Source organism: Melospiza georgiana, chromosome 1 (genome assembly GCF_028018845.1).
Source record: "Melospiza georgiana isolate bMelGeo1 chromosome 1, bMelGeo1.pri, whole genome shotgun sequence".
Lineage (NCBI taxonomy): Eukaryota > Metazoa > Chordata > Aves > Passeriformes > Passerellidae > Melospiza > Melospiza georgiana.
In genome coordinates this window covers 120,577,119-120,593,408 of record NC_080430.1, presented here as the reverse complement: position 1 = coordinate 120,593,408, position 16,290 = coordinate 120,577,119, and the positions used below count along the sequence as shown (strand labels likewise).

General features: G+C 36.3%; 1 protein-coding gene across 1 annotated transcript in view; it reads left to right on the top strand.

Annotated features, from left to right (window-relative positions):
- Positions 1–16,290, top strand: part of ARFGEF1 (ADP ribosylation factor guanine nucleotide exchange factor 1) — an 84,102-nt gene that overhangs the window by 15,108 nt on the left and 52,704 nt on the right. The window contains exons 2-4 of the mRNA XM_058018878.1: positions 10,998–11,028; positions 14,935–15,091; positions 16,114–16,260. Of these exons, the coding sequence (XP_057874861.1) occupies positions 10,998–11,028; positions 14,935–15,091; positions 16,114–16,260 (335 nt within the window). The remainder of the gene's footprint in view (positions 1–10,997; positions 11,029–14,934; positions 15,092–16,113; positions 16,261–16,290) is intronic.

Sequence of the window (16,290 nt, the reverse complement as noted above, 5' to 3'; positions counted from 1 at the left end):
CGACTTGGCATGTACTAGAGGTCGGGCAGACAGCATGCATGAAAACATGCAGGGAGAAACATCGTATGTAGCAGACTGAATCCTAGCTGGAATGCAGCAGTTTGTGTTTGTAAATGTAGGTTCTGATGAATGTTTGGGATACTTTGCCAGTTGTAAATGCAAACAATTAAAATGCTAATTACACTTTAAGAGTTAGTCAGATACTTAAGAGGCATGTTTCTATTAAGCCTTCCATTTATTGCATTGTTTGACTTCAAGTGAGTGTGCAGAAATTTCTCTCTTTCAGGGATGGATATGGTGGAAGAATCCAGCAATTACGTTGCAGAGGGGTGAGACTATTTCACACTATCAGATCTTTGATTGATATTTTTTTTTTTTTTTTTAGTTAGACTGCTCATGTTTGCCTGCTTTGAACTTAAAGGTCAAACTTCAAAATGAGAGAGAAGCTCATTGTGTCCCTTCAGATGAGATACAAATCACGGGATTTTGTTCTAGATGTATTTCATTTCAGATAAGCTTTATCAGGCATGTGAAAATGAATTGATTAAAAATGCTTCCCCTACTTCGAATGCAATCTTCTGTCTGCAAAGTTTGTTTCCACCTCTGACATACATATACACATATTTATTTTATTTTTTAAAATTATTATTATTATTGACAGAAACCCACACTTTTCCAAGCAAAGCAATGTGCTTGAGTTTCTGATTCTAATAGTGAGGGAAACCAAGCTGTTCAGTTAAAGGAATGGAAAGAGGGGAAGCCAAACTTGATATAGAAAAATCACAAGCCTGCATTATCACAAGTTTGTTTTCTCTGTAGGACATGATACTACATTTCCTGTCTGATGGCTTTCACCAGAAATGTCATACGTAGTCAGTTTTATTATAATTTTGCAAAAGAACTGCTTTTGACTTTTCAAAATTTCACAGGGCAACGTATCAGTCTGCTGTGGCAAATCAAGTTATTGATGACTCGTGTTCTCGAGAAATAGGCAAACATGCTTCACAATTTCAAACAACAGAGCTACTGGTTTCCTTGTGGTTTGGAGGAAGCATAAACCCACCATGCCCAGAGAGTGAGTGCAGCCCTGCTCTGGCATGCAGCACAAGCTACAGCTCTTCTGACTGGAGCAAATACTCAATCAAGTGAAGTAATGAATGCTTGAGAAAATTGATAGGAGGACTGGATGTACTGAGTCTCTCTGCAGGATACACTGTTGAGAATTTCTGTCTGTCCTGATTTTTTACTCTGTTTTCTCTTTGATGAATATGCTGACAAAATAATGTGTGCCATCAGTTGATTCAGGTAAACAAGAGTTGGGTTGAGTCCCCTTATCTTGCATGAACTATTCTATAGAGACTGCTGGAGTTATACATTACTTCAGACTATTAAATTCTGTCATCCTTTGCAGCTTAACCTTGCCCTCTCCCTTAAATTTGAAACTTAATTCAATTAGTAGATTCCCAACTCTTTAGGGGGGTTACAAGTGTTTGCAGGAATTCACACAGGGTGCTTTGTAATGTTGGGTTGCATTGACAGAGGTGATGTAAATAAAGTCTCGCTTCTGACTAGAATTATGCTGATTATAATCACTGTGTTACAGAATTTATCATTGGTAGTCAGATTCATTTACCTTGTTATGTGCTGCTTAAATATCAGTTATGCTTCTTTGCAAGAATATTTGAAAAATCAATTCCTGAGGCAGAGAAGCTGCTTTTTATGGTTTGTTTAGGTTTTGTCTGTTTGTCTCCAAAGACTTGCAATTCTTGCTTTTCTTAGTCCAGCATGTGCTATTTTTATGAGAGATACTGGTAAGAATCTTTTTGTATACTGTTGCACTTAGTGAAATGGCTTTTTCTTTAAGTTGTAGCAATTTGGACCTAAACAGTTGTAGTGTGCCCTTTGGTCAAACTCTTGTAGGAGATCTGTCTTATTTTGGTGTTTCTCTGCAAAATTTTTTCCCCTTGTATTCTTTACAAAAGAAATAAATTACCTTCCTCAATGCACATTTTCATATTTCCATGTTGAATTTCATTTTCTGTTCTGTTATTCCAATCGGTTGTAACTTACAAACCTGTACTTCCCCAGCAGTAGCAGTAATACTGAGTAAAGCATTTGTTTTTTCCCCATCCTACCCTTCACCACATGGTAAAACCAGGTGTAGGAACTCATTTATATTGAGGGATTTTTTTTAAAAAAGTCTTTAAAATTTAAGTTAAAAAAAAATCAATATTTATGTTCTTAGTCTGTTTTGCTTTGTTACATTTTAACTAGTAAAATCCATCTGCAGTTCTATTGCAGGTGTGCAAGACAGTTGTACTGATTTAATACAGATAGATGATGCAGGCAGGAGGAAAGAGATGTTAAGTAGTAACTTATTTTTTGCTGTTCAGAACATTGAACATTATTGTAAATTTTTCTTGCTGAATAGTCTTTCTTTGTTCTGAGTTGTAGCTGACTCATTTGTGTGCATAGCACACGTGTGCTACCTTCTTTCTTTAAGCAGCAAGAATTACAAAAAAGTAATAAAAATATCCACATGAAGTTTATGCTGTTTTCAAAATGTGCTGCCTGTCTCCATTTGAATAGTTGTTGCTGGAATTGTAGGCTATAGAAGCAGAATTTACACGACTCACAAGTGTTTTAATATGTGACGTGAGAAGGAAGAGTAAGAAAAACTATACACATTGAGAATGTGAAGAAGAATATACAGCTGCAGGCTTTCTCTCCATTATGTGATAAAGAAACATTATTGTCCTGTCAAAACTTTACTTCATTTTATAAAAATAGCACTGATGTTGATGAGACATAGTGGGTAGACTTTATAGACCTTTTGCAGTGTATTTATTTCAATGCGTTTTTTGGTGTACACTGCAATGGGCAATTCTGTTCCAGCTTTTCCTTCCCAAAACATGAGATGCACATGAGGTATGGCAACTCAGGGTCGTGTAGATCTACAGTGAGTTGAAATAGCTCTCTGACCTAATGAAAACTAAAATTGTCAGGCTATTTAAATGCAGTGCCTTGGTAGCTATTGTCTAAGGACAGTGCAGATATGCACAGTGGAATAGGAGGAACTGCTTTTTTGGTGGTCATCCTCAGACTGGATTAAAGCACACTGGAAAACTGTCTCTCTTGGCAAGATCCTTTTTTTAGTGTGGTTAGGTGACTGTTTGGTAAGCAACCAAGCTCCTTTTATGTTAATGGACCTTTTCAGCAACTTGTACCACCAGTTCTGAGCATGAAACTTACTCACAGAGATTGTGGGAAGAGGTGCCAAAGGGTGGCACAAGGTATTTGAAAGGTATGCCCTTCTTGATTAAACTAAATCTGCATGGCTGTCCTCTTGTAACTGTTTAAAAAGTCTGTTTTTCTTCTTTCATATTTATCTAAGGAAAAGCCACAAATTTGGGTGTGGCTGGGAGTTCGCTGTAGATTTAATAAAGGATGACCCATATAGTAATGAGGGGAAGCAGAGGATTTACTGCTGTAGGAAGTGAGCTTTTCAGCCACATGTTAGAACATAAATACTATTAGGAATGACCAATGTTCAGTTATCCTTGGCAATGTGTGACCTCTTTGTGTGTCACTGCTCCTCAAGTAGAGAAGCAACTTGACAGTAGTCTCAACTTGGTTTAGCAAATAGAAGGATTATTACAGAAAATCCAGTTATAAAACCCCTGTGGACTGAATTATTCTGAATTAATTTTAAGCAGAATAAGCTTTTGTATAATTTGCCAGTGATTCTGTATTTGAAAATGTCATATGTAATAAACTGAAGGAGCAGGTACTAAGTTTGACTGAACCAAGACAGGCTGTGCATTCAGGTTTCTAAATCTACAGCACAGTTGCATATTCCTGAATGGTATATTGTGAGCAGGGCTGGGGAGAGCCTGTAGTTCTAGTATTAGTGCCATCTAAAAATGGCTAAAAAGAAAACTGAGAATAAAGGAGAAGATTGCTTCAAAGATTTTAAAAAACCCAAAACAATAAGGAGCATGAGACATAACAGCTTTTGAAGTGCAGATATAAAAGTAGAGAAACACTTGGACAGGATTTGCTGTGAATCTGTAGCATATCAGAAAATAGGGCATGGGAAGTAACACCAGATAATGTTCCTTTCCTGTATTAGCACTCTTCAAAGGAGTTAGTGTCATCTAAAGTTGAAGCATGCTACCAAAGTCAGTGTTTGTGACTTCTGAGTTTTGCCTTCGTGTGTATGTATATGTAAATATTTCTGTACATGATTCAAAGGTTATTCCTCCATGTTTTTCAAAGACAATGAGATATGACTTCTCATACCAAGGAAGCATTTCTCTTGATTAGAGGATTTCAAGATTTTGTAGAGCACAACGAGGAGGATTTATACAGAATTTCATCAACAGTTATCAGACTCAAAATATAACTGCTGTTTGTTTGGAATGCTGCTTCTTAAATTAACCTGCTTCCTTGGTTACTCCTTGGATACCTGTAAACATGAAATTGCAACAGTGTAATATGTTGGAATGGAAAGCAAGTAGAAGTGTTCAAATATACTCCTGAGATTTTTATTTGTCTGTACAAGAATTATTTTCTGTTATATACATGCTAAATGAGACCACAGCAGTGATTTTCCTAAATATGTACAGAACTTTGCTGTTTTCTGTCCCTGTGCCATTGCTGTGTGAGCTATAATTTTACAGACAGAGGAAACTAAGTGTACTGAACAGGTTTAAATAACCCCAGCAAGAACTAGCAGTTGTACAGATGTGTGAATAAACTCTCACTGAAGGCCTGTGCTAAAGTCTGAGCTCAGGAATTTTTAAAGGGATGGAACACTCATGATATTATACAATGAAGAGGATGTACACAGGTAAAATTCACACTTTGATGCTATATGTGCTTGTACTTGCATCTGCATTTCTTCCAATCTCATTTTTCTTTAGGTTAGCTGGGTTAAAACAGAAGAAAATCAGCACACTAGTGCAATTACCAGCCTGTTCTCGGACTCCCAAAAATAAGGGGGGTTTTTGTCCACCTTTTCTAGAGACTGTGTTGAAGGGGGTTTGAGGGAAGGGAGATCTCTGTTCATCCTGAAAGGTATGATGGAAAAAGCTATTTGTAGGATTTAGAGGAAGACATAGTGTTGTGATATGTATCTTGGGAATTCCATTTAAGAAACAATTTCAGCTTTCATAATGAATGGTTTGTTTTGCAGGCAACTCAAAATACAAATCATTTCAGTACTATCTTCCTGTAATGAATTTTCATTGCATTATTACCAGTATTAGGCAGGTCAACCTGATTTGATAATCTAGGGGAATAGATTAGTACAGTGTTAAACTAAACTGTTTAATTATTCTGTGCTGCTTTGAGATCCCAATGGGGCTTTTTATAAAGCTTTCTGTTTTTTGTCTGTTTGCTATTGCATACACTGATACTCCATTGACATTGCAGATAGATTTATTAGAAGTTCATGAAGTTAATTACACCTCTTAGTAGTTAATTTAACTGCTACAGTTAAAAATCAAATAGGACAGGAAAATACCATAATCTGGGTTGGACAGTTCTCCATACCTCCTTAGTATGTTTCCTTTCATTCCTTTCTGGTAAGGAAACAGACTGAAACTGGGGTAGTGGCACAAAGGCTCTGTGGCAGCAAGAAGAGTGGTCAGCTGGAAGCCTCAGTAGAGTCTGTGTGTGTGCTCTGGACACTGTCTCTTGGCAAATCTTAAGCTTTGTGGATGATCTGTAAGTGGCTTAGATGTTAAGGAAAATGTTTGGGTGAAAGCAGGTGCTAAATTTGCAACATGTATTTTGACATAAACTTACTGTTTTTTCTTAAATGTGCTGACTTAGCAAAAATTGCCTACAGAGGGCATCTCTGGATTATAATTTTTTTAGGATAGTGGAGCTTGAGTTAAAAACAGCTGTATGTTTCTCCAGTTCCATTATTTGGGCTCCTTAGATGTAATTATTTTAGGTTTTTCCCTGGAGTCTGTTAGTGCCTTTTGGGTCTTAGTACTTTAGCTGAATAGGTGAGATTTTTCAACGCTGCTTGAAGCTTACAGATGTGCAGAAATGAAGTAAGTTTGAGATGTTTCCTCAGAAATATATTCTAATAACCCAGTTCGGGAAAGAACATACTCAGCATTATCTGTTTGGAATTTCTTCTCTTTGAAGGGGAAGTGGGTATTTTTGTCCCTGTCATAGTTACATGGCTTTACTACTATAAGTTCAGACTTGGTACTTTTTAAAAATTAAACTGTTACCATATGTGTAATAATCTTATTACATAGTTGGGAGTGTAGTTAATTGAAGTTATTTTCAAATAAATAAGGAATTTCTAGGTTTATATTACAGAGTTTTCGTGTACCTTGAAATGGAGAAGTATTTTCTGTATTGTTAATGAGGGAAAATGTGGGGTCTTTAAATCATTTATTTGCCTCAATATTTTGTATGGTACTGGAGACCGTCACTAGAATACTTGGATGCTTTAATTTGATTTCACCTTTTTTTAATATAGATAGCGGTGTAATTTAAATTCATCTTCACTGCTTGTTCCTTGGATCTTATCCACCTGCTTTGACTTGAAAGAATTGAATGCAAATTGCTTCCTTCTCACAGTAGTTTTCTGTGGTATAATTCATGTGAATGCCAAACATTGACTTGTTTCCTTGAATTATTGCAGCCTGTGCTGCTTTGAATAGTTCTGCCTTCTGATTACCTAAGATGTTACAGTTCTTTAAAATGCTACTGCTTTCTGTCTTGAATTCATTATATATTTAATAAGCTTTTATTCTGATACTTACAGTGAGAATTAGGCTTTAGATGTGCAGATTCTTGTGGAATTAAGAATTATGCATGTGCTTCTCTGGCAGTTGTTTAGAATACAGTATTGTGGGAATGTAATATGTACTTGTTCTTGAATACAATTCTGATGCAAGAATGGAAAAATAGAATGAGATGTATTAAGTACTTTTAGATGTGTGGGGTTTACCTACCATCATATTTTATAATGAACTTGTAAAGTATTTTTCCACTTCATGGTAGTTTGCATTTTTTCCAAGAGCAAGTTTGATAAGAATTCTTTTTCCTGTAATCTGATGTACAGTTTGATGATGATATAATAGAATTTAGCTCTGTGTAGCAATCCTGAAGATAACATTTTAGTTATTCCTTACTTGATGAGACTGTTATTCTTGACTTCTACCAAAGTATCACTCTAGAATATTTTTACTTCACTTACTATGACAGCATGTTTAGGTAACCAGAAGGAAATAATACCTGAAGATACCCATTTGAAATTTAGGTTATTAGAAATGCTTTTAAAGGTTTAAATCATACTTTGAATTGGATATAGGAGGTAAACAGTGAATTATTCTTAAATTGGAGTTTTGTTTGGTGTTACAATCCAGTACTGCCCACAGCACCTACTCGACCTGCTTGGACATTTTGATGTTGCTGTTTGGTGTTAGTCATTACAGAGAAATTTGTTGATTTCATAGTTGCACATGAGATTAGTTGGTTATAAGGTATTAAAGGAAAAGAGGGAAAACTGGAAACTAGTTTGAGGTTTTTTATACTGAAAACTGTAAGCAGTCTGAAGAGAGTAAGGAAAAGTGTTCAAATGTCATGTTAAACATAGTGAATTAAAGCTGGAGAGGTGAGAATGAAATTATGGGTGCCTGTTGCGGTTTATCTCTGGCCAGCAACTAACTGGCTTATATCAGAGAGCTGGAAGGGTAAAAGGGCAAAAACTTTGGATTAAGATAAAGACAGATGAATTTAAAAAAAAGGAAAATAGGGACAAATGACAAGGAAAATCACACTCAAGAAACGTGTGATGCAGAAAAATGCAGCAGCTCACCGCTGCAAGTGACCAGTTATCAGCGAGTCCCCTAGCAGCACAGGCAAACTGCACACACACACCCTTCCCCAATTTTTTATTGCTGAGTGTGACACCCTGGGGAATGGAATACCCCTGGGGTCTGTAGGGGCTGGCTGTTGTGGTGGGCAGCCCCAGCCTACTCACTGGTGGGGTGGAGTGAGAAACTGAAAAAAACCCTTGACTCTCTGTCAGCACTGCTTAACTGAAGCATTCCTGATTTATCAGCAGTGCTTCCAGCACAAAAAACAGCACCATCTACAACCTGCTGTGAAGAAAATTACTCAAACCCAACCAAAACCAACAACAAAGGTCTTAGTTGTTTTCAGAGATTTCTTTGAAATTATGATGGTCTGTAAAAGTGTAGATGAAATGGAAAATTATGTTGAAACTCATGTACATGACTCATTTTGCCTGTTTGGGGAAACGGTTGATGCATGCCATTGTAAAACTGCAAAATAATATATTTCTTTGATCAGCTCTAGCTTTGGTGTGCAAAAGCTTTGTGTATTTCCATTAATTCTGTCATAGAGGTCACAGAATTCTGTAAAGAGGTCTTCTGGATCTGTGTGTGAAGGGGAGATTCAGAAGGGGTTTATTTTGTCATTTCTGCTGCACTTTTAAATAATGACAACTAGTTCCATTTCAGGGGACGTGATTGTTTCAGTACCATAAAGTAATCTGAGCTGGTTTTCACAGTAATTCTGTGTTTACATCACAAAAAAATACAGAGGAAGGTGTTGTCCTTCCCTACAGTTTTCATCCCCTGTTCTTGCATCTTACATTCTCTTTATTCCTTCTTTCCCAGAATGAATGGTAATTCTGAGATAATAAGCTTTTCTGGCTCTGAGATCCTCTCTGTTGCAGTTTTGGTTGTGTGTTTGGAGAGAGGGAGAGCAAATTAAGGAATGTTGTCAAGCCTGGCTTCATCTTTCTTTTCCAGCTAATTTTTAGTTCTGCAGGGATTACTTTTTCCCATTGAAAAGAATGCATCAGTAACTGTTCTGGTTCATCTGTCTTTAACAGATTAGTTACCTCACATGAGAATTGTTAGTTACCTTTATTATAATCTGGTTTTCTGGTGATAATGCTTCTTGAATTTTTGTATGCTTCCTACTGAATGTAGTTGATACGTGGCCGTGAAATTGTGCTGTGATTAACTTGTGTTCTGAGAGCAGACGCAGCAATCAGACAGTGAAAGAAATTAGATTTTCTCTATTCTCAAGGGTAAAAGTAAAGTTCAAGTTTGCTGTTTTACCTTGTTCATACTAATAGTATTATATCATGCTTCTCTGCAATTACAAATATTCTAGTCTTGTAAAAATAATTGATATCAGCCGCTGTAAGAACCTTTCTTTTTATTTAACAGACGTTATAAAATCAGTGGTTTCACATGAATAGACTTAGGCAATGCTGCTTGAAATGGTAGTAATTTAATTAGAATGATACTTGTAAAAGCTTTTTACCTCTGGTCAGTTTTGTTGGAAACTGTAAACTTGGAAGTCATTCCGTTTTATCTGTTGGTTGATAATGTTGTTTGATGGACAGACTTCAGCATATCTCAGGGAGCAGAGCTCCTGGATGTGAATGCTAAGGTGGGAGGTAAAATAATGGAAGGTATGGAGATTCTGGAAGGGAGGAAGAGAGCTTCTTCTCCTTTCTGTTGGTCAGGAATTTGTCTCCAAGTGAGTAAAAGTCGTAATGTCGTAATCTGGGAGGAAGGTATACTTTACTGAAACATTGCAGACCATGAGTCTTATTATTGCTACTTACTGAGGAATGCTTAGTGCCTAGAATATAGAATTATTTTTATGTTTTGTCTAATCCTGGGTAGCCCAGATTTGATCAACTTCTGGAGTAGTTATTTCTGGGATGAACTAGTGACCTGCTAACCTCTCAGTGTAAATATGACCATCAGTCTTACCAGAAGTAAGATACAGATTTTAGGTGATGTGCATTCCATATGTTCAGTTCTCTGGATGTTGAGAAAGTGAGTTAGTAAACATATTTGCTACAAGTGATTTGTGGTAAAATACCAAGCATGAGAGCCTGTGTTGGTAAGTGAATAAGTATGACCATGTGAAGTGGCAAATGAAGGACAGGAGGCAGACAAAGTGTGCTTTTGCTGCATGGGAGCTTGGTTAGAAAGATTAAGTTGTTGTGGTTTTTGTCAGAATCAATCCATGCCACTAGTTCAAGGCCTATACACAAAAATCAAAGTATAGTGTTTGGTTTAGTTGATTATGGCTTTGCATGTTTGAGCAGGACTTGATACTGGAATACATCTCCTGAGATTTCTTTAAAAACACAAACACACACATGCATTCATTCTTGATCCTGTACAGTTTATTTTAAGTATGTATTGCTTCAGCACTGGAAAGCCTAGGCTTTATGAAATTCCCTGTGATTTAAGCATGCAAAATGACTAGAGAATAGACAAGACTGGTCTTGACTCAAAGATGTTTCCTAAAATTAGATCCAGTAATTTAAAATTATTTTGAAAATGTATAGTTAAAAAATTGCTGAAAATGTTTGCAAACTATTAATCCTTCTGTTATAATATATTTTAAAATAATGTGAAATAGAGGTGCTACAGACTTTTTTCCTCTCCCTTAGTCATTACTGTAGTATCTCACACTGTTTGAAACCAGGGATGATAATTGGTCATTCAGATTTCATGTAAGAACTAGCAGTGGTGGATTGTTTGGTTGTGTTTCTGTATATTTATCAAGCAGTATATATTTTATATCCTTTATGGGTAAATTAATAGTTTGAATAATATTTGTGTTTTCCTTATTGTTTCTGTATACATCAGCTGTGAAAAGAGCTGGCCAATGTCTTCACAAAAGCATTCCAGGGACATTAAGTTATTCTGGCATGGCTGCATGCAAATTTAAGCATCCAGTTTTTAATATAGATTTGCAAAGTAATTATGATACAGTTTGCAGTCAATGCAGGTGGAGAGTACAGGTACTTGTGAAACTGTAAACATGTATTTTCTGTTTTATAATAATCCTGGTTTAAAATGTTTGCCTAAATAGTTTTGCTATCCAGTAGTTTTCTGTTATTTAATTTTATAAATGTGCTTATGATGCCATTTCTATAACTATGCCTTTGTTTCATTTTACAGAGGAAATAAAGGCTGAAACAGAAAAGCAAAGGTATGTGATAGTTCATTGTATTAAGTGATAGTGCTTTTAACATCTTAAAATGTGTACCATACTTATTCTGCATGGGGAGTATGGACTCTCTGAAAAACATTTTCAGTGTATTTTGGGTGGTTGTTGGTATCTGGAAATGTACAGATAGTGCTGCTTTATGTGTCTGGCTGTTCTGGTGCAGGGCACAGGACTTAGGAGAGGCAGCAGAAGGTGCTTAGAAGGGAGCAGGGTGGTACTCTCTGGCCACAAGGGAGCATACCAAAGAGGGATCAGAGTTGGAAAAGGTCTTCGTGGATGGCACAGAAATTTATTTCAATATATTGCTGGAAGAGCCTTGAAGTAGATTCAGAGAGGGAGGAAGAATGCAGGTAAAATACTTGGAGTGATCAGAGGGAGGAGGTTGGGGCGAGGAAGTGGGAGTGAGCAGAGAAAAGTAATGTAACTGGCAAAGATAGTGTCTGGAAAGGACCTTGTTAGGGAATAGGTATAGATTTGTGAAGGCAATTCTTCTACAAGTGATGGCAAAACCAAAAATTGGCATTCAGCAGTCTTTTGCTGTCAACAAACTTCTAACTGTTGCTGAGCTGTGGGATCTGTTATTGGCATTTCGTTCATGTTCCACAGGATTGTCTTCCTCATCCAGTGTTCCTAACTCTGAGTCAGGACTGTGAGGTGAAGACTGTTCATACCACTTGTTGAGAGAATTGGATCAGTGGGTGAAACTGAGGATGAAAATGTTCTTAGGCAGCTGGGTGCTGCTTGGGGATCTCTATTCTGCCCTGTAACTGGATTTCAGTGTTGGGCAAATCATTAAAACCTCAGAGTTGGATGCTAAGGATTTCTGCTTCATCTCTGGATATTTGAGCAGAAATCTACAGTTTTGGTTTGGAAAATAGAATCACTTCCAGCAGTAATTAAGTCAGTGGGAACTTTGTTTAAGAAGATTTAAAAGAAAACTTAATAAAATCAAATATGCTGAAAAATTTAGTCTTGCAGCTTATAAAATTTGGCTTGTAAAACTTAAAGGGTTCATCTGATTGAAATTGTGCTTTGCTTTCCCCCAGCAAAATGAAGTAAATACAATGAGCTCACAGTAAGATTGTAAAAATAAATTTCATATTTGTATAGCGTTTAGAAAACATTGCATCCAGCACTACAAGATTGTCTCAGACAGAAAGTAATAATATGAATTTATAATAGGTTTTTCTTAGAGTGGTATAAATAAAGCAGAAGTCCACATTGTGAGGCATGATAAGAAAAAATGCTTTATGTTAAATATTCAGTGAGAGATACTTGTTCTGGGCACTGAATAAGGAAAAGTAATATCCAGTCCTGTAGTTAAATACCATGCTAAAACTAATGAGACCACAGAATTAAAATAATTTATACAAATGTGGTTGAGCCATTTCTGAACTTCCAGTGCATAATTTCTGCCCTATCAATATCTGAAGTTGGGATATTTTTGGGAGTAGAATTTGTATGTCTTATCTTCCTATAGCCATTTTCTAAATAGATTTTGGTTTCTTTGGTGCTGTCTTTATTTTGACAGTAAACTTTTGCTACTGTGAAGGCTTTGCTGGTCTTGGAAATTGTGAATGGACTTCTCTATTCTTACTGTAGAGTCAAATTGTTTAGGTGCAGTAGAAAATACTGTTTTTCTAGGCCCTAGAATAGAGAGACTTCATAGTCTATTAAATTATTTTCAGGATCTTACTTCTGTAATTGAGATTCAAATGTCCTAATAAGGGATTTCTAATGATGAGTGCTTAAATTTTTCCAGTCCCTGTTCAAGGTAATTGATCTCAGTTAACCTAGAATGAACTGAAGAGTAGATAATTTCCACTTTCCAGAAATTTTGCATGGAAAACAGCTCCTTTTGTTCTGCTATTTTTTTTTTAAACAGAACTGGTATTTGGTAGTGGGGTGCAGGGGAAGGGAATAAAAAAGTACAAGCTGATTTATGTAACCATTACACAGCAAATGCTGCCAAAATAAATTTCCAAATCCATTATTTGATACATACCTTAGCCTTTCTCTATGGCTAATACATAAATACCAGCATATTTCATAATTCCCATGCTTTGTAGCTGCCTTGGGGGAAGAAGGTGTTGGGAATCGTTGCTGGGTTAAGAAGCAATTCACTGATATTAAGAAGTGCTTTTGAGTTTCTCTTCTCCTGTCTCTGCTATCCCCTTCCCTTACATTACCAGCAGTGTGAAGAGCTTACTGAGTTGCTTTTCCAGAGACAAATGTGCATCATCTTCCATATTTAATATCTTGCCCATTTTAAAATAGCTTTCAATTCAGAGAGTAGGAGATGCTCCAGGCTAATGTAGCGGCTTGCTGTGGCATGGGTTCTTCTTTTTTGGAATCTCACCATGGCCTGCTCCTTGTTTTGAACAATTCTGGGTATATTTCCAGAGTGGTCTTTTTAACTTAATTTTAATGGTTTCAATGGGCATAATCACCCAATGAGGTACAGTCTTGTCATAAGACACAAGCAACAGATAACTGCCCTTTCATTCCTCAGAGTAAAGCTTTTATAGGGAGTATCAGAGAGATTCAGGAACATAGAAGAATCATGTACTTCCTCTGCAGCTTATCTGATTATGGTGTTGTTCAAAAGAGCTCTGCTTCCAGCAGAAAAATACAGAGCAATAAATAAAGTTATGCATCCAACAAAAAAAAACCCCAAAAAACCCAAAACAACTCTGGCCTTCTTCAGAGGTTTCTTTTTTTTCTTTCAGGAAAAAAAATGTGTAGGGATAAATTCTTAAACTTTCAAAAGAGATGTAGCCAGTAAAAAGTAGCATCTTAATACTAATTACTCACTCTTAAGTCTTGAATTTGGGTGCCCTTTTTAAGCAACCTAAACAAGATCTGTTTGAATGTGGTGACAGATACAATCTGAAGGACAATCCAGCCTGCTCCTTGAAAAGCTGAAACTAATTTGTATTGATTAGTTTAAGGCCCACTCTATAATGTGTGGGACTGCAGTCATGCTGTGGATTTATAATGAACTCTTAGCAGTCCATTCTTCTACTTTGGGAACATGAAATTCTCAATTTCATGTTGAGAAGCATCTGTTTTAATTAGCAATGTGCATGCTGTATTTCAATGCAGTTGTTCTACCAAGATCTATTTGAATTACTGCAAGAATTCTGTGAGCCTTCACTACAGAATATGACACTTTGCACTTTTTTTAATACTGCTTTTCAAGCCAGTGTTGTTTACCTTTTATCTAAAGGTACCTGTGAGTGCAAAAATATGGTTGGGAATGCTTTATATAAAGGTGATGAGTTATTCTATGAAATGAAAAATCTAAATATCTTGCTTTGAGCCAAAGCAGAACAGCATTGATGCACTCAAATTAGTGAAGAATGACCCATTCCTAATTATCCTTCTGTGACATTAATGATCGTGACCTTTCTAAAGGTGCTGTAATCAATGAAACTTCAACAGCTCAGAATTTTCTTGCTTTTGTACAGTTGGTATTTTCAGATAATTTACCCAAGTGAGATATGTTGGTAACCACTCGACTGTTAAATTAAGTGATGTTACCTGAAGCGGAGATTGAGATAAAGGTTTTGTTCTGTTAGTTTGTTGCTTTTGCCAGTCTAGTAAGGGGAGTCCTTTGGTATTTGAGAGGAAGCAAGTCTTTCTGCTTCCATACCAGCAGGTACCACTGGATAGCTCCTTAGTGGGCAAGTGGGTCAATTTGCCTGATCCACGAAGGAGCCATGAAGTATAAAAGATGTTAAGAATACTTCATGGATTACTATTGTTAGAAGTTTGTCTTTCCTAATGTTAATTTTTTTGATATTTTATTTCATTCATAAACATTGTGGTGGTGAGAACAATTTGTGTGATCACTTTACAGTATTCTAATACAGTCATTCTGTTTAGTCCCCCTCATGGAGAAGCAAAGTCTGGTTCAAGCACTCTTCCACCTGTGAAATCAAAGACAAGCTTCATTGAAGCGGACAAATACTTCCTACCATTTGAATTGGCATGCCAGTCCAAGTGCCCCAGGATTGTCAGTACATCTCTAGATTGTTTACAGGTCTGTATGAAGATGAGTTTTTACTATCAACTGTAAAATCCTGATGCTTTGGAGGGGGAGTAGTTATATGAAATAAATAATGTCATGGGGTTTTTATTATTTTACTTTACAGAATGTGTTTGTCACAAAAGATGAATGTATGCCTGATTTATTATGTAGTGTATGTGTGTTTTTCTTTGTGTGTTTTACCAGGGTTTCCTGGTTGGGTTATTATGTACAGCAACCTATTTTCATGTGTTTAAATGTGTGTTGAGGGAACACAGCAGGTATAGCATTAGAAATTCATTTTATACTATTTATAATTGCAGTAAAATATTTACAATTTGAGATGTGTAGTCTCTCAAAACTCTCGAGGTCCCTGTAATGTTTTCAGAAGAAATTCTACAGCATTGTGTTTAGCCATTCACTCCTCCAGAGCAGCCCAACAGTGAACTCAGTTTACAGTCACAGGCACATGTGTGCCTGGCCTGCTCTTGTACCATGATGCTACTCTGTGTAGCATGGGGATTTACAAGTACTCTTGTGCCTAAAGTGTTCAGAAGAGGATTTTACTAATTTTGTAATTAATTTTACTTCTAACTATTGAAGACCTAGGGAAAGCAAAGGATACTAGAAAACCAAACACCAGAAGAAACTCTAAAAAGTAGAACACCAGCTAGTAGCTCAAATAGAAAGTGTTTGCAGATGGTTTATCTGGTATAAAAAGCATTTGCATATTGACTATATATACAGACTTCTGTGATGTGAGTTAATTTTTGGAATCCTGTTTGGTTTAGAACATTAACTGCTGAACAAAACTTTAAACTTGCTGACAAACTTTGTATAGCAGTTGCTGACTGAAAATTGAATAAATCTGGAGGATATATAAAAAATCCTTGATGTTTTATGATACATGGGGTAAAAGGTGCTGTTTTATTTATTCTGTGCAAGTTAGAACTATCAAGTGAATTTATTTATTATAACAAAAAGCTGGCTTAATTTTTTAAAGCTCTTATTTACATGAGTTTTTTTCCTCTCTCCAGAAACTTATAGCATATGGGCATTTGACAGGGAATGCTCCAGACAGTACAGCTCCAGGAAAAAAACTAATTGATAGAATTATCGAGACAATATGTGGCTGTTTTCAAGGCCCTCAAACAGACGAAGGGGTTCAGCTACAAATAATAAAGGTAACATGTTTAATACTTCCTGTATTTATA